The 22884-nt window shown below is 39.2% G+C and overlaps 1 protein-coding gene across 1 annotated transcript in view; it reads left to right on the top strand.

The window, feature by feature from the left end:
• Positions 1–22884, top strand: part of XRN2 (5'-3' exoribonuclease 2) — an 88285-nt gene that overhangs the window by 6000 nt on the left and 59401 nt on the right. Inside the window, exons 2-9 of the mRNA XM_049774328.1 lie at positions 12109–12236; positions 12331–12442; positions 14926–15037; positions 18032–18090; positions 18167–18256; positions 19316–19388; positions 19908–19958; positions 20608–20765. Coding sequence (XP_049630285.1) covers positions 12109–12236; positions 12331–12442; positions 14926–15037; positions 18032–18090; positions 18167–18256; positions 19316–19388; positions 19908–19958; positions 20608–20765 — 783 coding nt within the window. The remainder of the gene's footprint in view (positions 1–12108; positions 12237–12330; positions 12443–14925; positions 15038–18031; positions 18091–18166; positions 18257–19315; positions 19389–19907; positions 19959–20607; positions 20766–22884) is intronic.

Raw genomic sequence — 22884 nt, 5'->3', positions numbered from 1 at the left:
ATAATCTCATTGTATTTTAATTTGTTTTCCCCTAATAACTAAGGATGACTGTGTTTGTTTGTTTGTTTGTTTTTCTTTTCTGCAGTTTTGATTGTGGCGCCAAACCCCTAATAACTAAGGATGTCTGTTTTTTTTTTTTTTTTCTTTTCTGCAGTTTTGATTGTGGTGTCACACCGAGCTGTGCTCAGGCCTCACTCCTAGCTCTGTGCTCAGGGATGGCTTCTAGTGGGTTTAGGAGACCATACGGGATGCTGGGGATTGAACACAGGTCTGTTACATGCAAGGCAAACTCTCTGTCTGCTGTACTATCTGGCCTCTAATATATTTTTTATTTTCTTAGAGTGTTTTGGCCACACTGGCAGTCAGTCAGAACTTACTCCTGGCTTTGCTTAAGGTCACTAGAGGACCATACACATTTGCAGGGATCAAACTAGGGTTGGCCACATGCAAGACAATGCCTTAATCTTAGTACAATAGTTTATGTAGTTTGGTGAGTGTGTGTATGTGTATATATGTGTTTGTGTATAAATATATATATACACCAAAATAATATATTATACATAATATTATATATTATGTATAATATATACCAAAATTAGCAAAATTAGCTGAGTATATATGTATATATATGTATATATATATATACACTCAGTTAATTTTACTTTAAATTTTCTTGAGAAATTTTACATTGTCTCCAGAAATTATCTTTTGTTGTTTTTGGGTTACACTGGCAGTGCTCAGGGGTTACTCCTGGCTCTGCACTCAGAAATTGTTCCTGGCAGGAATGGGGATTTGAACCACAGTCTGTTTCTGAATCAGCTGCATGCAAGGCAAATGCCCTACCACTGTGCTATCTCTCTGGCCCCTTAACATTTTTTTTAACTTAAAAATCCTATAAATATGGGGCTGGAGAGATAGCACAGTGGCATTTGCCTTGCAAGCAGCCGATCCAGGACCTAAGGTGGTTGGTTTGAATCCCGGCGTCCCATATGGTCCCCCATGCCTGCTGGGAGCTATTTCTGAGCGGATAGCCAGGAGTAACCCCTGAGCGCCGCCGGGTGTGACCCAAAAACAAAACAAAACAAAACAAAAATTCTATAAATAGGGGTCGGTGAGGTGGCACTAGTGGTAAGGTGTCTGCCTTGCAAGCGCTAGCCAAGGAAGGACCATGGTTCGATCCCCTGGCGTCCTATATGGTGCCCCCAAGCCAGGGGCGATTTCTGAGCGCTTAGCCAGGAGTAAGCCCTGAGTATCAAATGGGTGTGCCCTCCCCAAAAAAATCCTATAAATAGGGGGCTGGAGAGATAGCATGGAGGTAGAGTGTTTGCCTTTCATGCAGAAGGACAGTGGTTCGAATCCCGAATCCCAGCATCCCATATAGTCCCCTGAGCTTGCCAGGAGCGATTTCTGAGCATAGAGCCAGGAGTAACCCCTGAGTACTGCTGGGTGTGACCCAAAAACCAAAAAAAAAAAAAAAAAAAAAACCAAAAAAACACACCAAAAATCCTATAAATAGTGGTTGCTCCTGGACATAATTTTGACAGCACACTCATCACCATTGTACCCTTTTCTCTTCCATCCCTCTCACTCAACCAACTCTGTGTCCGTCAGTTTCCTCCTTACCTTGCCTTTGGATCTTTGTTGCTGCCTCTGTTTATCTTTAAGCTCCATATATTAGAGAAATTACTCTTTTTATTCCAATATTTTTTAATAACTTTATCTTTTTGATTACTTGGAGGACAATTTTTTTTTTGCACAGATATTCTTTTATAGCATTTCCCATTTTCCCTTTTTTAGGCTGTTACTGGTGTTGGTTATACAACTGAGTCACATGCATGCGACCTCTGTAGATCTCTCCAACCTTATTTATTTATTAATTTTGGTTTTTGGGTCACACCCGGCAACGCTCAGGGGTCACTCCTGGCAGGCTCGGGGTACCATATAGGATGCCAGGATTCGAACCAATGACCTTCTGCATGAAAGGCAAACGCCTTACCTCTGTGCTATCTCTCCAGCCCCTCTCCAACCATATTTTAATTTAATTTTTTTAATTTCTTTTTATAAACATCATGTTGACAAACGTGATTATAGTTTGATTTCACTCTCTGAGCACAGACTAGGTAGGAGTAAACCCTCAATATAGCCCAAAATCTCCTCTGTCCCTGCATCTCCTCCACAGTACTAAATGAAATAATTACATTCTGTTGTAATGTTCCCTTTCTCATTCCTTATACTGATATTTTTGTCATTTCTCTTTGATGCATTATTCAGCTACTAATTGATCTTGCCTGATTGGTTTCACTGATTTTTTTTTCCTTGAAATCCTACTGTAATATTTTGGGGAGGGGGTTTGGTTTTTGGGTCACACCCGGCAGTGCTCAGGGGTTACTCCTGGCTCTATGCTCAGAAATTACTCCTGGCAGGCTCGGGGGACCATATGGGATGCCCGAATTCCAACCACCGACCTTCTGCATGCAAGGCAAATGCTTTACCTCCATGCTATCTCTTCGGCCCCAAAATCCTACTCTAATTTTTTTATTTGAAAATTGTTTATGTTTATTTGGGGTTTTGCTTGCTGTTTTTCTCCCCTCTTTTTCTGTTTTCTCTCTTTTGTCACTGTGGTGCTCAGTTATTCCTAACTCTGCTAAGTCCTGGGAGGATGTGGGGAACCAAAAAGGGTGCTGGGGATTGAGCCTGGGTCAGCTGTGTGGCAAGGAACGTACCTTATTTGATTCTCTTATTGCTTCCACCCCATATTGTTTCGTTTTAAGGGTGAATATTCCATTGTGTATGTATATATATATATACATATATTTATATATAGTTTTTGGTTACACCATTTATTTTTGACTGCTCTGAATAATGTACCATGAAAATTGGAGTGCAGATATTTATTAGTACAGTAATATGATCTTTGCTTTCAGGGTTTTTGTTTAATTCTGTTTTTGTTTTATCTGGTCTATACCTACAAGTGAAATCGCTCTATCATAAAAATAATCTTTATTTAGCGTTTTGAGGAACTGTTAAGCTATTTTTCCATTCTCTGCCTTATGTGCATTTTTTTTGGGGGGGGGGCACACCCTGCGGTGCTCAGGGGTTACTCCTGGCTGTCTGCTCAGAAATAGCTCCTGGCAGGCACGGGGGACCATATGGGACACCGAGATTCGAACCAACCACCTTTGGTCCTGAATTGGCTGCTTGCAAGGCAAACGCTGCTGTGATATTAACCTTTTATGAGATGGGTATTGGGTAAATACTTTTTCCCATTCCATGGGTAGTCTTTGTATCTTATTGTTACCTTTGAAGTGCAGAAGCTTCTCAGTTATGTAGTCCCTTTGTTTACTCTCCTTCCATTTGCTTGAACAGTGGTGTTTCCTCCTTGAAGATGTCTTTTATTCTCAGTGTTCTCAAGTGTTTTGTCTATATTTTCCTCTATGTACCTCATGGTTTTAGATTTGGTAATTAAGGTTTTTAATCCGTTTTGATTTGACCTTTGTGCATGGTATTTAAGAGAGGTCTGAGTTCACATTTTTGCATGTAATTGACCACTTTTTCAAACACTTCTTGTTGAAGAGACTCTCCTTCCTTCACTTGATTGTATACCTTGGGAACAGTTTCAGAAAACTCAAGTCTATTCCATTGATTTTGAGGGTTTGTCTTTGTTTCAATACCATGCTATTTTAGTGACTGTTGCTTTATAGTACAATTTAAAGTTGGGCAAAGTGATTCCTCCAATTTTCTTTTTTCCAAAGATTGCTTGAGCAATTTTGTGCTTTTATTGTTCCAAATGAATTTCAGGAGTGTTTGATCCACTTCTTTGAAATATATCATGGGTATCCTTAGAGGAATTGCATTAAATCTGTACAATGCTTTGGGAAGTATTGCCATTTTAATAATGTTAATCCTCTCAATTCATGAACAGGATATGTTTCCATTTCTTTTGTTCTCTTTTATTTCTTGAAGCAGTATTTTACAGTTTTCTTTGTATAGGTCTTTCACTTTAGTCAAGTTGACTCCAAGTACTTGATTTTCTGAGGTACAATTGTGAATGGGTTTGTTTTTGTAATGTCTTTTCCCCTTCTTTATTTATATATATAAACACCATGGATTTTTGAGTGTTAATTTTGTAGCCTGCCACTTTACTATATAAATCTATTGTCTCTAGAATCTTGTTTGTTTTTGGGCCACACCCAGCAGCGCTCTGGTTATTCCTGGTTCTGAACTCAGAAATCACTCCTGGCAGGCTTGGGGACCATATGTGTTGCTGGGGCTTGAACCTGAACCTGGGTCCATCCCAGGTTGGCCACATGAAAGGCAAATGCCCTACCACTATGCTGTTGCTCTGGCCCCATCTAGAAGCTTTTTTGTAGAGTCTTTAGAATTTTCTAAATAAAGTATCATGTCATCTACAAAGTGAGAGCTTGACTTCTTCCTTTCCTCTCTGGATGCCTTTGATATCTTCCCCCCCCCCCCATGTTGAATAGAAGTGGCAAGAGGAGACAACTTTGTCTTGTGCCATATCTTAGAGGAAAGGCTTTTAGTTTTTCACCGTGGAATATAATATTTGCCATGGACTTGTGGTAAATGGCCTTGACTCTTGAGAAAAGTTCCTTCCATTTCCATCTTGCTGAGAGTTTATATCATGAATTGGTGTTGGACCTATTCAAATGCTTTCTCTGTTTCTATTGATTATATGATTTTTATTTTTCCTTTAGTTGATATGGTATACAGATACTCCTTGCTTATGACCAAGTTCCTTTTGGTTGTTAAGCGAATTGGTCGTTAAGTGAGGAAATACATGTACTGTATACAGTAGTACAGTATATGCATAGTACTTGACAATACAGTATTCTGAATAAATAAAATAACGAGAAAGATCAAACTGAAAACTTCCACTTGTTTTAATTTGCATAGATTGTGTAATTTATACACAGTACTACAATGTATTACAGGACATAAAGTTAGTAAAGTAGGTACATTAAAGCACCAAAAACCACTGTACTGTACTGTACTGTAGAGTGTACAAGATAGAAAAAAGATATTTAAAATAAAATAAAATAATGGTGAAGAGATGGTCGTAAGTGCGAGTGGTCTCTAAACAGGTAGGTCGTTAAGCGAGGAGTATCTGTATTACCATTGCTTGAGTTGCATATGCTATACTCTTGCATCTCTAATGAATTCTACTTGGTCATCATGTATGACCTTGATGAGCCCTTGGAACCTATTTACTAGAATTTTGATGAGGATCTTTGCATCTGTGTTCATCAGGAATATTGGTCTGTAGTTGTGTGTGTGTGACATCTCTCTTTTTGATATCAGGTGATGTTAACTTTATAGTAACTATTTCTTTTTTTTTGTTTTGTTTTGTTTTGTTTTTGGGCCACACCCGGCGGTGCTCAGGGGTTACTCCTGGCTGTCTGCTCAGAAATAGCTCCTGGCAGGCACGGGGGACCATATGGGACACCGGGATTCGAACCAACCACCTTTGGTCCTGGATCGGCTGCTTGCAAGGCAAACACCGCTGCGCTATCTCTCGGGGCCCTATAGTAACTTTTTCAAAGTGTTTCTTCAATTTCCTAGAAGAGCCTAAAAAGGATTAGCAGTAGGTCCTCTTTAAAGGTTTGAAAGAATTCACTAGTGAATTCATCTGGGCCTGGGTTTTTATTTTTGGGAAGCTTTTAGATTACCATTTCAATTTTCTCAGTAGTGATAGGTCTGCTCATATATTCCAGATCAAAGAGTCCAAGAATTTATTCATTTTTTCTAGGTTCTCTTGTTTTATGCATAAAGTTTCTCAAAATAATTTCTGATTACCCATTGAATTTCTGTAATAATCTCCCCCTTTTCATTTTTGTTTTATTTTTGGACCACACCCAATGACACGGGTTACTCCTGGCTATGCACTCAGAAATCGCTCCTGGCTCTGGGGACCATATGGGATGCTGGGAATTGAGCCCAGGTCTGTTCCGGGCAGCCATGAACAAGGCAAACCACCCTACCGCTGTGCTATCGCTCTACCCCCCCTTTTCATTTCTAATTTGTTTTACTAAGTTTTTCTCCTTGTGAATCTTGCTAGTGATTTATCAATCTTGTTTAACATTTTTTTTTCAAAGAACTAACTTGCTTTCATTGATCTTTTGAATTTATTTTTGGCTTTCCAGTTCATTAATTTCTTCTGCTCTTTGTTATTTTCTTCTGTCTGCCTATATTTGGTTCTTTTTGTTATCTTTCCAATTTTTTAAAGCTCTCCTTTTAACTTATTTAGGTAGGCTCTTTTTTCCTTTCTGATGAAAGCTTGCAAAGCTATACCTTTTTTTTGTTTTGTTTTGTTTTTGGTTTTGGTTTTTGAGCTACATCTGGCAGCGCGCAGGGAGTTACTTCTGGCTCTGCACTCAGAAAGAGCTCCTGCAGGCTCAAGGGACCATATGGGATGCCAACGATCAGACCCGGGTCCTTCCTGGGCCAGCCGTGTTCAAGGCAAACTCCCTACCCCTGTGCTATCACTCCAGCTCCTGCAAATCTATAATACATCTTTTGCTGTGTCTCACAAATTCTGATAATTTTTGTCTTTATTCTCATTGTTTACAGGAATCTTGATTTTCTCTTTGATTTAATCTCTAACCCACTGACTATTCAGTAGTGAGTTGTTTAATTTTCAGGTATTAAAAGTTTTTTCTGTGTCTGTAATTCACTTCTGATATCAGTGCATGGTGATCTGAGGGGGTAGTTGATAGAATTTCTAGCCTCTTGATTTTATGGAGGTATGTTTTCTAACCCAACATGTGGTCTATCTTGGAAATATCCCATCTGAGTTGAAGAAGAATGTATATTCAGCTTTCGGGGGGTGGAGAGCCATGCATATATACAGGTATATCTATGTATACTGGCTTCCTTCAGAGCCAGTATATTCTTGTTGAGTTTTAACCTGGTTGACTTGTCAAGGGGTAAGAGGGTGGTGTTGAGTCTCCCACTATTGTGCTATTATTGATGTCTTTATTCAAGTCTATCAGCAATTGTTTTAAATACTTTGTTGGCTCCTCATTGGGTGAATTTGTTTAAGAGTGTGATTTCTTCCTGCTGTATATATCCCCTGATTATTAAGAAATGACCATCTATTGTCTATTCTAATCTCTTTAAACTTAAAGTCTGTGTTGTCTGATATTAGTGTGATTAATTTGATATTAGTATGTGATTCCCAGCCTTTTTAAGGGAGTTGTTTGCTTGAATGATTGTCCTTCAACCTTTGACTTTTAATTTATGCTTGCTCTGACTACTGAGATGTTTCTATATTCAGCAAAATATTGGATTCAATATTTTGATCAATTTTGCCCCTTTCTGTCTCTTAATTGCTGTATTAGGTCCATTGATGTTGAGAGAGATGATTGTCATGGGATAGAATGTTACCTTTTTTTAGGAATTTGGTGTTATGTTGGGATCAGCCTCACTTTAAAGTAGATCCTTCATGGCCAGAGTGATAGCACAGTGGTAGGCATTTGCCTTACACGTAGCCAGCTGGGGAAGTACCTGGATTTGATTCCTGGATCCCATATGGTTCCCTGAGCCTGCCAGGAGTGATTTCTGAGCTCAGAACCAGGAGTAATACCTGAGCAATACTGGGTATGGCCTAACAAACCAATAAATAAATAAATAAATAAATAAATAAATAAATAAATAAATAAATAAATAAATAAATAAAGTAGAGCTTTCAGCTCTTTTAAGATCAATCTTGAATCTGTAAAGTTGTTGAGCTGTTTGTTTATCTGTGACTCTGCATCTTCCTTCAGACCTAAATGAAAGTCTGGCTGGGGGGAAGTATCCTTGGCAGTACATTCATTTGAGGGTTTTTTTTTTGTTGTTGTTGTTGTTTATTTGAGTTTTGTCACTATATCTTGTCACTGCCTTTGGGCCTTGAGAGCTGCTTTTGATAAGTTTGTATAGTAAGGATTCCTCTTTGTTATTTCCCTTTTTAATCTTGTTGTTTTCTGTATTCTATCTCTATCTGGTTTGTTTTTTTTTGTTTTGTTTTTGTTTTGTTTTTAGGCCACACCCGTTTGACGCTCAGGGGTTACACCTGGCTATGCTCTCAGAAATCGCTCCTGGCTTGGGGGGACCATATGGGATGCTGGGGGATCGAACCTCGGTCTCTCCTATGATAGCGCTTACAAGGCAGACACCTTACCTCTAGCGCCACCTCTCTGACCCCCCTATCTGTGTTTTTCATTATTGTGACTAGTATGTGCCTTGGGGTGCTTTTCTTTGGATCTCTTTTTGCTAGTACTCTTTGGACATCCAGGATGTGGTTGCATGCACTCTTTAGTTCTGGGAATTTCTCAGTAATTATGTTTTGACTATTGATTCTTCCTGTTGGTTTTTTCCTGGGTCTCTAGGACCCCAATGATTCTTATATTGTCTTTTTATCTTCCTTCCTTCCTTCCTTCCTTCCTTCCTTCCTTCCTTCCTTCCTTCCTTCCTTCCTTCCTTCCTTCCTTCCTTCCTTCCTTCCCTTTCCCTTTCCCTTTCCCTTTCCCTTTCCCTTTCCCTTTCCCTTCCCTTCCCTTCCCTTCCCTTCCCTTTCCCTTTCCCTTTCCCTTTCCCTTTCCCTTTCCCTTTCCCTTTCTTCTCTTCTTTGTTTCTGGGCCATACCTGGTGGTACTAAGGGGTTTTATTTCTGGCTCTGTGCTCAGAAATCACTTTTGGCGGGCTCAGGGGTTTAAATGGGATGCCAGGGATCAAACCTAGGTTATCCTGGGTCAGCCACATGCAAGACCAATGCTCTGCTGTCTATGCCATTGCTCCAGCTCTTATTCTGTTTCTATATAGTTTATTTCAGAGTTCTATCGTTGTGTGTTCACTTTTCTTTGAGGATTTTTTTTTCCTTGTCTCTTCTGTTTTATGGAGGTATTACTCACCTCACCTTCTACCTCATTGATTTTGTTCTCACTGGCTGTTTACTCTGCTGATGAGGCTTTTCATGGGGTTTTTCATTCACCTAACATTCACCATGTTTTTCAGCCCTGTTATTTCTGTTTAAAGTTTTTTTCATTTCTACTTTCATATCCTCTTGAGTCTTCTAGGCTGTCTGTTTCATTTCTCTAAGTTTGTTGAACATTCATAACATTTCCTCTTTAAAGTCCTGATCAGAAAAGTTCTGTAGGTAGCTGGTTTTTGGGTCTACAAAACTAGCATCTTCAGTCACAAGATGTGGTGGGTTCTGTGGAGTTCATATTGTGAACTTTTTTGTATGGTACTATTGTTACGTGTTGCGATGGGGCTCCTGCTGAGCGAAGTGGAACAGCAGTGCTCTTGTGGTCTCATGTACCTCACATGAATACAAACTGGGGCTTTTTTCCCCAAACGCCACCTACAACTGACAGCCTCTGCTTGTGGGTTCGTGTACCTCAGTTTGATTCAAACTGACGTGTATTACTTTTTTTTAATTTTTAAAAAAATTTTTTGCTTTTTGGGTCACACCCAGAGTGCTCAGGAATCACTCCTGGTTATGCATTCAGACATCGTTCCTGGCTTGGAGGACCATATATGGGACGCCGTGGGATTGAACTGCGGTTCATCCTAGGTTGGTGCATGAAAGGCAAACGCCCTAGCCGCTTGTGCCACTGCTCTGGCCCCTGATGGTTTTTGTTTTGTTTTGTTTTTTAAACTTTGGCAATTACCTACTGCTGCTCCTCCTGGTTGCATACCTCACCCCAACTCCGCCCCCTACCAACTAGCTGCTTTGTCAAGGTTCATGTACCTTAGTTCGATTCAAACTGACTCTTTTTAGATCCAAACCCTGGCTACTAATTTTGGCTGCTCTTTTTTTTTTTTTTTTTTTTTTTTTTTGGGTCATACCTGGCAGCACTCAGGTTATTCCTGGCTCTTTGCTCAGAAATTGCTCCTGGCAGGGCTCAGGGAACCATTTGGGATGCCGGGATTCAAACCACCGCCCATCTCCATGCAGGACAAATGCTCTACCTCCATCCTACTTCTCTGGCCCCCTTTAGCTGCTCTTGATGGTCACAATCTCAGCTTGATTCAAACTGGGCTTTTCCCCCAAAAAACTGCCCACATCTGAGAGGCAACTGTGTTTGGGTTCATGTACCTCAGATTGATTCAAACTGAAATCCTGACTTTCTACAGCTTACTGGTTTTTTTTTATGGGGGGGAGGGGTCACATTGGTGGTGCTCAGGACTCGCCTCTGGCTTTGTGCTTAGGGAACATTCCTGGCAGGACTAAGGGTACCATGCCGGTTCCAGGATCAAACCTGGTTAGTCGTGTGCAAGACAGGCACCTTCCCTGCTGTATTATCTCTGGCATCACTATCGCTTATTTAGTGACTAAAGGTTTTGCGCCTTCTCCTGTTTTGCTTACTCTCCACCTTAATCTCTGTAACCATCACCTATTTCCTATATGCATGAGCTTGACTTTTTTATTTTTCCTTTTTGTGGTGCTAGGGATTAAACTCAGGGCTTCACATATACAAGTCAAGTGTTTTACCATTGAGCTTCATCTCTGATGATTGTTTGTATTTGGGTGTCATACTCAAGTGATACTCCTTTCTCAGTGTTCAGGGTTAATTTCTGATAGTTCTCGGAAGATCTTTTAGTGCTGGGGTTTGAACCTAGGCAGAGCATGTTTTCCAGCCCTTTGAACTATCTCTCACCCCCTCTTTTTTGAGTCCATGTAAAAGTCGCATCTTCCTAGTTTCATTTAGCACATTCCCTCAGGAATATAAAGATAAAAGAACCAGGAGTATAAATATAAAGATAAAAGAACCAGAATAATAGTACAATGAGTAGGGCAGTTGCCTTGCATGTACCCCAATAAAATAACAATTTCTGAATACATACAGAAGCATCGTTTAGAATAGCAAAATATTTATATCATTCTCAAAAACATTGTGTTGAATGAAAGCCATTAGCACAAGATTTCATCTATATGAAAAGCCTAGAGTAGGGTCAGAGAGTACAGTGGAAAATATGTTTGCCTTGCATGTGCCTGACCCAGGTGAGATCCTTGTCCACTGAGCCTGCCAGGAGTAATCTGACTGTAGACCCAAAAGTAAACTCTGAGCACCACTATGTGTAGTCCCGAAATGGAGAAAAATAAAAACAAAACTAAGCTTAGAATATATAAATGAATAGACAGATGAATTAGCTTTTTTTTTTTCTTCTTCAAGAAAACGTTATTTATTGGTTGATTTATTGATTGTTTTTTGGGCCACACCTGGTGGCGCTTAGGGATTATTCCTGGCTCTGTGCTCAGAAATCGCTCCTGGCAGGCTGGGGGACCATATGGGATGCCGGGGGAAATCGAACCAAGTCCCTCCCTAATCGGCCTTATACAAGGCAAACGCCCTACTGCTGTGCTATTTCTTTGGCCTCTGATAAATTAGCTTTAATTTTGGGCCAGAGCAATAGATAGCACAGAGGGTAATGCATTTGCCTTAGACATAGCCAACCAGGCTCGATCCCTGGCATCCCATATTCCCCAAGCCTGCAACTACTGAGTGCCTGTGGGTGTGGCCCAAAGCACCCCATCTTCCAAAATTAGTTTTAATCTAAGAATAGTATAAAGGAAAGTGAGATAGAAAGTGACATAAATGGGTACACTTATTTAGCAAGTGATGAAAATGAGTGTTAGCTAGTAGTCATTATTGTACAGCTATGTAATGTATGCATATTATAAACTATATACATTAAGCAGATGGACATATGAACATTATGCTATATAAATTATTCAGTAATGCAGCTAAATAAATGGGAACTTTAATTTGAAAAATTAAAAGGAACCCAAGAATGAATTCATAAGCTGCACTACTGCTACTATACATGTAGTGGAATGCCAGATATACGTGAGCATTAAGGATATAGTGCTAGATGGTTACATATATTGAGCCAAAATAAGGCGAGTTGCAGAGTTAGAGATACTATGCCACTTTATGTTTGCTTTTTCAGTTTTTTTCAAGGAGTAAAATAACATTTCACAACTAAAATATAACTTAAAGTTCTTGATTTCCATTCCAGGAATGAAACTAGTTCTTACTGAACCTAATGGGTCACTTTTAGATTTGAATAATCAAACTGCTTATAATTATTACTTCCTTGTAGGCAAAAGAATGTAATGGTGTAAAGGTTCCTGTTGATGCCAGTAAACCAAATCCAAATGATGTGGAGTTTGATAATCTTTATTTGGATATGAATGGAATAATACATCCCTGCACTCATCCTGAAGACAAGTATGTAGCTTTATTTGGGGTTGGGGGGTCACTGATTGCACAAATTACAGAGGAGTTCTGTTCTACAATCATATTGTTTACTTGTCTATTTTAGACCAGCACCAAAAAATGAGGATGAAATGATGGTTGCAATTTTTGAGTATATTGATAGACTTTTTAATATTGTAAGACCAAGACGACTTCTTTACATGGCTATAGATGGAGTGGTAAGTATAAAATAATTTGAAGTCTCTGATTTTGTTTTTGCTGAGTTCCCACCATCTAAAACAGAGATTCCCAAACTTATTTGTCACTCCATCCCTTTTCAGGAAAAGCAAAATCAATCAGTATTCTAAGTACTCTACAAATCTACCATTTTTTATTGTACAAACAGGAAGTTCCCTTGGCTCTGACTGACATCCCTGACATCCTCCACATCCTCCAACCCCAGTGACAGACACACACACACACACACACACACACACACACACACACACACACACACACACACAAAGTTCCCTTGGCTCTGACTGACACCCCCCACATCCTCCACACCCCCCACCCCAGTGATAGACAGACAGACAGACAGACACACACACACGCACATACATACACACGAAGTTCCCTTGGCTCTGACTGACACCCCCCACATCCTCCACACACCCCATCCCAGTGACAGACAGACAGACAGACAGAATACATGTTGCCAGAGGCAGATCTGGGAAAGAAGCCTTCGCCCCCAGTGCTGTAGATTTAACCCAGTCAGTGCCTGATCAATATAGAGCATGCATTTTGCCATTGCATTTAATCATCAACCTCTGCTCTTGCTTTTGAAAATTTGTCATTCATAGGAAAGAGACATAGATATCTGAATGAGATTAGTTTTTTATAGGTATACTTACAGAGCACTAAGGGAAGAGGGAGTTTAGATGATAGAGGGGAAATGACATTCCATCAATTCTTGAAAGTTGGAGTATACTTGGAGATTGGCATGCAATATGGGGATGGATACCTAGGGGTGGGGGGGACTTACTCTGTTATTTTAGTTAAATACATTTTTCTCACTGACACTTTTGGACAACTACAGAGATTTGTAGTAGAAAGGGAATTAGTGTGATGATTTGAGAAAGTCTTCCTTACTTGCCACACTCAAGAGTTGTGTTCATCCTGTAGGAAGCATGCTGACATACTAATAGATTATAAATGAACAGTAAACATATGTCATAGTTCAGGAGACATGAAGGTAAACTATAATCCTGTTGTTTATTTATGTACAAATAGGTATCTCTTTTATATTCAGTTACCTTAATTGGCCAATGAAATAACTTTGAAAATACAGTCAGGTTTGGGTCCAGAAGATTGAGTTTTTTCTGAAGTTTCATTTTTTTCTCAATAAAAAAAGTTTACTAACTGAAAACCTGAAAATTCTTTAAGAATTTAAAGGATTAAGGAAACAGGAATGCATATTAATGGAGCATATTCTAGTTTACATGCAGCCAAATGTTTTGAAGAAAATATGTGACGTATCTAGTTTGTCTTTGTTTTTACTCCTACTTCAAAATATGTGCATATTTTATGTGTATACACATATATGTATATCTATATATTATATATAAGTATTATATACTTACACATATATGTACATATGTATATTTAACACATTAAAATTTAAATGTGGATCTTAGAATTTGGTACATTAAAGATGGTTTAATTTTAGAGGAAAAGTAACTCTTAAGGGGCCAGAGAGATAGTACAGCAGTAGGGCGTTTGCCTTAGACGCAGAAGGACAGTGGTTTGGATCCCGGCATCCCATATGGTCCCCCGAGCCTGCCAGGAGCAATTTCTGAGCACAGAGCCAGGAGTAACCCCTGAGCGTTGCCAGGTGTGACCCAAAAACCAAAAAAAAAAAAAAGTAACTCTTAAAAGAATAAAAAATGGGGCCGGCGAGGTGGTGCTAGAGGTAAGGTGTCTTCCTTGCAAGCGCTAGCCAAGGAAAGATCATATCGCGGTTCCATCCCCTGGTGTCCTATGTGGTCCCCCCCCAAACCAGGGGCAATTTCTGAGCGCTTAGCCAGGAGTAACCCCTGAGCATCAAACGGGTGTGGCCCGAAAAACCGGGGAAAAAAAAGAATATAAAATAGGGTTGGAGAAATAGCATGGAGGTAAGGTGTTTGCCTTGCAGGCAGAAGGATGGTGGTTCAAATCCCAGCATCCCATATGGTCCCCTGAGCCTGCCAGGAGTGATTTCTGAGCATAGAGCCAGGAGTAACCCCTGAGCGCTGCTGGATGTGACCCACCCCCCCCCAAAACAAAAACATAACATAAAAAGAGTATAAAATAATTTAAATATTGACAGTATTTTTAAAATACTCCAACTCCTGAAGTCAGTATAGTACTTTTAAAACTATAGAATTTTTTTTCATTCACATTTTTGATTATTTTAAAATACATTGGACTTGTGAGATGACTCAAAGAATTGGAGCACATGCTTGGCATGCAGGAGCCTTAGGGTGGGTTTTGGGGGGCACACATCTAACTGAGCTCAACTTTTAGGTTTTCTGTTTAATTTCTCAATTTATCATGAAAGGATTCTTAGTTATGTTGCTTACCTTTTCTATTTTAATGTATTATATAAAGCAGTCAAAATAATACAGATTTAGTTATGAATATATTAAAGAGTATTATGTAATTATAAAATGGCTATTTTCAGGCACCACGTGCTAAAATGAACCAGCAGCGTTCAAGGCGCTTCAGAGCATCAAAAGAAGGAATGGAAGCAGCAGTAGAGAAGCAGCGAGTCAGGGAAGAGATTCTGGCAAAAGGTAAACATTATGCATCTGGAAATCAGATGTTTTATAAGATGTATAAAAAGAGATGAAGATAGATGAGGTTTTGATTTTACTAGAATTCCATAACACCCAAGGAAAATAAATGTTCACAGTTGAGGGAAAGTAGTTAATGTGATCTTTCACTCCCTCAGTAAGTTGATTTCCAAATGCTGTAGTTAAAGGGGAAGTGAGTGGAGGAGACTGTAGGGAACAGATTGCCAACCCCTTTCAGGTAAGTGTAGCTGTGCAGCTACCTCTTAGTTATCTGTAAAATAAAAGACATGAGTGTTTCTTGAGGATCAGGGAATATTAGCAAGTGCCTGGCCTGGGTTTGAGTTCTGATACCCCAACTTCCTCTTCCCCCACTCCTCCAGTATCTATACCTGTGTGAGCCTGATGTTTCCCCCTACAATCCCCCCAAATCACAGGGCCCAGCAGTGCCAAATTCTCAAGTATACTCTCACTTCAAATTAGAGGCCACAATCACCTGGATTGTTTCACCAAGCACCAATAGGGAAGTTGTCAAGAAACTACAGCTCTGGGCCGGGAGAGATAGCACCAGCGGCGTTTGCCTTGCAAGCAGCCGGTCCAGGACCAAAGGTGGTTGGTTTGAATCCCGGTGTCCCATATGGTACCCCATGCCTGCCAGGAGCTATTTCTGAGCAGACAGCCAGGAGTAACCCCTGAGCACCGCCGGGTGTGACCCAAAAACCAAAAAAAAAAAAAAAAAAAAAGAAACTACAGCTCTGTAAATATTTTCTGCAATTTTGGGAGTTTGCTTATTACTGCTGCTTCTCCTTAGACTTAATATATAAAGAACCCCATAATATAATCCAGATTTATATGCTTTTATCAAGTCATGCTTGCTTTTAGTGTGGGTCAGGGGTCTCAAACTCAATTTACCTGGGGGCTGCAGGAGGCAAAGTCGGGGTGATCCTTGAGTGCAAAGTCAGTAGTAAGCCGTGAACATTGGGGGTGTGACCCAAACAACTAAAACAAAACAAAACAAAAAAAGATTCCTCTACGGCAGGGCCACAGAATGTTGTACGGAGGGCTGTTTGCGGCCCACGGGCCGTGAGTTTGAGATCCCTGGTGTAGGTTGATATAATAGGCTATATGAAATATATTGAGGAGTCATCAAGAAGTGAATTTACCAGTGATATTTAAGTAGAAGTTGACTAAATATTGGAAGAAGAGAAACTGGTCAGGAGTCTCTTGGTGGACCTGCTGGGCCAAGTTTTCTGCTAAGATCCCAGTGTATCGATGGTGTGTGTGGTGGTATGGTGATTTGCTTTGCTTAATTTTGTTAAATTAGGCAGTGTGATAGATCAGTAAAACCACGATTTAGGTGGTAGGATATTGTACTTGGCAGTTAGGGGAAAAAGCAAATAGTCAACCGAGGCTTCAATTATGGCAAGCTTCATTTTAATTTGCTGAAAGTATGTGAGTATAGTTAATTTAGCTTCATCTTGTAATTAGTACTCAAAATCGGATTGTCTTTACCGTATTTTCTGGCGTATAAGACGACCCCCTAATTTTGCAGTTAAACATAGGTTTAGGCCTATATTTGCTGTATCAGACAGAACGTTCCTGTACTGCAACTGTATGTACCACAGTGAGCCAATCACAACAAGCAAAGGTTCAAAGATTATACTGTATTAGACTTCCTCTCTGACTCTGGCCAATCTGAGATGTCTTTTTAGTGTACATTTGGGTCCAAAACATTGTTTAATTTGCATGCATCAAAAGCCTGCTTGGATTGGCTGAGTTAGAGAGGCGGTCAGAGTAGCCTTGCAGTGATTGGTCCCTTATCATAGGCACCTTTTCTGGCAATTCCCTGGTGGCATCAGTTAATCTCCCCCACTACATGAACCAAACAACACCCCATCCTCAGACCCTAGCACTGAACCACCAACACGGTTAGCTGGGTTTTTGCCAGAAGTGGCCCCCAGATCTCCTGAGTACTGTTTGGGAGCCCCCAAGAGATTTGGAAACTCTGTGGCCTAATTTTTTTTTTGTTTCCTTTAGCGGCACATTGAAACATTTTTCAGGATATACTTGGCGTATAAGACGACCCCTAATTTTCGGTTGACTTTTTTTGTTTCAAAAGTCGTCTTATGGGCCCGGAGAGATAGCACAGCGGTGTTTGCCTTGCAAGCAGCTGATTCAGGACTAAAGGTGGTTGGTTCGAATCCCATATGGTCCCCCGTGCCTGCCAGGAGCTATTTCTGAGCAGACAGCCAGGAGTAACCCCTGCGCATCGCCGGGTGTGGCCCCAAAACAAAAAAAATTTTCGTTTTATACGCCGGAAAATACAGTAATTTTAAGGGTGTTTTATCTTTTAAAGATATATGTTTTTGTTTTTGTTTTTTGGGCCACACCCAGTGGTGCTCAGGGGTTACTCCTGGCTGTCTGCTCAGAAATAGCTCCTGGCAGGCACAGGGGACCATATGGGACACCGGAATTCAAACCAACCACTTTTGGTCCTGGATCGGCTGCTTGCAAGGCAAATGCCGCTGTGCTATCTCTCTGGGCCCCATATTTGCATTTTAAAAAAGAAAAGGAGCTTGTTTGTAATAAAATGGGAGCTTGGGGTTTTTATACCCCCTACCTGGTAAATTTAAAACTTATTAAACAATATTCTAAGGTTTTTTTTAAAGTAACTTGGTACATTTGAATACCTAGCCTGTGTGTGTTTGTATGCATGTACGTGTATGTTTGTGTTCACTGCTGCAGAGGCATTAGGAAGAACATTTTAATATTTTATATAACAATATAGTATCATTTGTATACTGTATTGTTTGAAAGTCAGTTTAAATTTAATTAAATTTGAGAGAAGGAATCTTTATTTTCTTATTCCAAGAGAAAAATATTATTCTTCAGAGGACAGTGTCTCTCCTTTTGTATTTCACATTGTTGTTCTGACATAATTAAATATTTTATCTCACTTTTTATGGAGGAAATAAAACAGTGCTTCTTTTTTGCTAGGTGGCTATCTTCCTCCAGAAGAAATAAAAGAAAGATTTGACAGCAACTGTATTACACCAGTAAGTAGTCTTATACTTAGCTAGCTATAGCTAACTCTTAAATGATAGGTTAATTTATTTTCTTCTGTCGTTTTAGGGAACTGAGTTCATGGACAATCTTGCTAAATGTCTTCGCTATTACATAGCTGATCGTTTAAATAATGACCCTGGGTGGAAAAATTTGATGGTAAGTTTCACATTTTGATACTTCAAAAAGATTAGGGTGATCATCTGAAATCTCCTTTTGATATGACTGATGTTATTTGACTTTTTTTCCTCTCTGAAAATGCTACTTTACTGTCAAAAGAAAGGAAGATTTCAGGATTATAGGAAATGGGATACCTTGCATGGTCCAGTTTTAGATAGTTGAATTTTCTTGTGCCAATTTTGCCCTTTTACAATCATCACTGTGAAATCTTAAATTGAACTCATGATTTTAATGTATATATGAGAAGGAAATTTTTTAAAATAAATCTTTCCATTACTAGAAATCAAAATACACCAGGATTAAAGCTTATGGATGATGGGGCCAAGGGGTAGAGGAATAGGGACAGGTAACTCCAAAAGAACTGGAGTGCATACTTTGCATGTGGAGTACTGGGTTCAGTCCCTGGCACCGAATTTGTGTTATACTGGGAAGTGGCCACAAAACTTAAAGCTCTGTGCTCTTGGCATTAAAATAAAATTAAACAATTTTTGGGTCTAATTATAGATTCATAAATTTGTTTACCATTAGATCTGGTAGATTAAGTTGTTAATGACTAAATTTTTGATATAAACATTTTTCTTGTGGTGCAGAAACTTAGCCTAATGCATGTTAGACATGCATTCTTTTTTGTTTGTTTTTGGGTCAAACCCGGTGGTACTCGGGCCACTCCTGGCTCTGTGCTCAGAAATTGCTCCTGGCATGCACAGGGGGCCATATGGGATACCTGGATTCAAATCACCATCACTCCTGGAACGGCTGCATGCAAGGCAAATGCCCTACTGCTGTGCTACCTCTCGAGCCGCTAGACATGCATTTTAACCTTTGAGTTAGCTCCCTGTCCAACATTTCATGTTTGAAAAATTTTTAGTCAATCAGTATAACAGCTTCTGTATCTAATATGTGTACACATGCTCACCTTATAGGGAAAATGTTCCAATTACATTTTTGTTCTAGTTTCATCTATTTAATGTGTTTTCTATTGAATTTTTGTGTTAGAAAATTTGGAATAAGTTAAAAATTTTAGAACCTTTTTTTTAGGTTATTTTATCTGATGCTAGTGCTCCTGGTGAAGGGGAACATAAAATCATGGATTACATTAGACGACAAAGAGGTAAAGCTCATTTATAAATATTTGATTATCGTATTCCCCATTATCCTGAAGGGAGATGTTTCAAGATCCCTGATGGGTGCTTAAAACTATGTACCAAAGCAAAGTATCATACCAAGCCTTTCAGATGCTGTTTTTTCCTGTAATACATGCTATTATTAAGTTTATTTTATTTTATAATTCAACAGATTATTTGACAATAAGTTAAAATATGTCTCTCAGTGTGCTGTAGTAAAAGTTCTGTGAAAGTGGTATTTGGAATTAACTGAAACCGGAGTAATGGGGTATATACTGTATTTTTTGCTCTATAAGACACACATAGTTTTTAGATGCTCTGGGTGGCATTCGCCCTTTAAGACACTCTTGAGTGTCTTACGAAATGAAAAATATGGTACTATATATGTTCTTTCTTCTAAAAAAAAAAGGAGAAAAAGATAAGACATCATTAAAGATAGTTTAAAATATATTATTTTTGTATTTAAAATTTATTCATATGAACACATTTTCTTTTTTCTTCTTTAGCCCAACCTAACCACGACCCAAACACTCATCATTGTTTATGTGGAGCAGATGGTAAGTTTCTTTCATGGAATTTAATTCTTTTGAATTAAACTAGAGTAAGTCAGTGATTTCTTTGATAGTAATTGAGTATAGAATGTAGTTTAGAGTATTCATGATTATGTGGAAAATATAATTATATCATTTTATGTATGAAAGGGAGTTGTATGATCTGTGATCATGTTTATTTATATTTAACTATCAAAATCTTTAAAATCGTTTAGTATTGATGAACATACTTTAAAATAAACAATGTTGGGGCCGGAGAGATAGCATGGAGGTAAGGCATTTGCCTTTCATGCAGAAGGACGGTGGTTCAAATCCCGGCATCCCATATGGTCCCCCAAGCCTGCCAGGGCCGATTTCTGAGTGTAGAGCCAGGAGTAACCCCTGAGCGCTGCTGGGTATGACCCAAAAACCAAAAAAAAAAACAAAAAAAAAAAAAAAACAAAGAATGTTCCTTTCTGTGTGGTAGACTACATTTTAGGCCCTGATATTCAGAATACATTTTGTTGGCTGAGAACTGCTAGGAAGTTTAATCTTTAGAGCATTTTGTTCATGTGCTTATTTGGACTATGTTGGTGTCTTGTATGTTAGTAAGATCTTTGGACTTTGGTAAGGGTCTTCTAAAAGTGCCACTTGTTCTGTCTTTATTGATTGGCAGCTGATCTTATTATGCTCGGTCTTGCCACTCATGAACCCAACTTTACCATTATAAGAGAAGAATTCAAACCCAACAAACCCAAACCATGTGGTCTTTGTAATCAGCTTGGTCATGAAGTCAAGGATTGTGAAGGCTTGCCAAGAGAAAAAAAAGGAAAGGTAAGAAATTTGAGATGTATTTGCTTGCTTTTAAAAATTCATTTTATTATATTTTTATTGTGTTCTTGCTTTGTGTGTTTGTGGGTTTTTGGGGGTAGGTGGGCTCATTCTTCAAGATTCTTAGGGATTACCTTTGGCTCTGCACTAAGCAGTTATTTTTGGTGGTGCTAAAGGACCATATGGGATACTAGGGATTGAACCCAGGTTGGCCACATGCAAGGCAAGTACCCTACCCATGTACTATCTCTGGCCCCATATTTTTATTGTGATGAAGTATATATAACAAAATATATGTTATATATATTATATGTTATATTCTCTGGTTCCATAACAAAATATTTTAAGTATTTAAAAATACACAATTTGGTGGGCCGGAGAGATAGCGTAGAAGTAAAGCGTTTGCCTTTCATGCAGAAGGTCATTGGTTCGAATCCCGGCATCTCATATGGTCCTCTGAGTCTGTCAGGAGTGATTTTTGAGCGTGGAGCCAGGAGTAACCCCTGAGCGCTGCTGAATGTGAACCAAAAACAAAACAAAACAAAAATATACAATTTGTTGGTATTTATAAGTAATACTACGTAATATTATTAAGTCTATTAAGGATGCCTCCTTTTTTATTTTAAGGGCAGAGTACCTCCCACTTGATGCTCAGGGCCAAGGATCCCACTGATGATTCTTCGCTGACTGGGCCTGGGGATTTAATGCAAGAAATTGAGAATACGATGTTGTTCTACCCTGCAGTGCCAGGGATATTAAGGCCACCCTGGTGGCACTGGGTGCCTTCAGCATCATATTAAGTGGTGCTTAGGGATTCAAAGCTGGGTGGGAACCTCCATTCTTTTTTTTTTTTTTTTTTTTTGCTTTTTTGTGCCACACCCAGTGATGCTCAGGGACTACTCCTGGCTTGGGAGACCATATGGGATGCCAGGGGATCGAACTTTGGTCCATCCTAGGTTAGCATGTGCAAGGCAAACGCCCTACCGCTTGCATCACCACTCCAGCCCCTGGAAACCTCCATTCTTAACATGCTCCTTAACTGCTGTGCCATCTCTAGCATGCAAGAAGCACCATTTGTAAAACAAATGGCAAAAACTGTAATTAGATTTCTACCTAGTTATTTTTTTACCCTCACAGACTTGTATCTTTTAAAGTGTAGAAACCTGGGATTCAACCCCCATATCTGAGAGTTGGCCTGAGTCAGGTATAACAGTCCCCCACCCCTAATCCTTGATAGTTTTCAATTACGACTAGTTTCTATCTATTTGGGTTCACTTGTTTATATGCAGTCCCCTTTAAAGGAAATAGGGCACTTATAAGCAGCAACCTGCAACCTTGGTTTTCTCTCCAGTACCATATGTGGTCCCCTGAGCATCTTCTGGTGTAGGAAAAAAAAAAAAAATTAAGGTGGGACAGATTCTGTTTGATTTAAATTGGAGCTTCTTGAAAAGACATATTGAATAAAAATATTAGGTAAGAAATGCATGCTTTCAGGCTAGGGATGTGGTACCCTGATGAAGTAGATAAACTCGCATGTATGAGATCTTAAATTAATCTCTGGCAGACTAAAAAAGAAATAAAATAAGTTTGCATTTGCATTTTGCAGCACAATAACATAAAGATCTATGTGTTCATATGTTTATAGAGGAAGATCTGTGAGCATATCTGTCTATCATGATAATTCTAGGACTTAGGTAGAAACTAGAGATCAGCAAATTGTTACTGGATTTGACCTGTGAGTAAGAGTATTTGTAATAGGTTGTAAAGGAAAGCAAAATGGCAAAGTACTTAATAGAAGACACGTGTCCTTTACTTGTTAACACCTTTTACTATCTGACTAATTATAGAAGACTGCTTAGGATTCTGGATAGTTTATATATTTAAATGGTTTTTGTTTGTTTTGGGGCTACACTCTGTTGTGCTCAGGTTTTATCCTAGCTCTACATTTAGAGATCACTCCTGGTGGTTATTGGAGGATCATATGAGATACCAGGGATTAAGCCTGATTGGCCATGTACAAGGCAAGCATCCTACCTGCAGCACTATCTCACTGGCTTTTAAATGATTTTATTACTTGCTCTTTAGTTTTGTTGTTGTTGTTGTTTTTAATGTGTCTTTTTTT

The sequence above is a fragment of the Suncus etruscus genome, chromosome 6 (genome assembly GCF_024139225.1).
Source record: "Suncus etruscus isolate mSunEtr1 chromosome 6, mSunEtr1.pri.cur, whole genome shotgun sequence".
NCBI classification, from domain to species: Eukaryota; Metazoa; Chordata; class Mammalia; order Eulipotyphla; family Soricidae; genus Suncus; species Suncus etruscus.
This window is presented reverse-complemented; position numbering and strand designations above follow the sequence as displayed.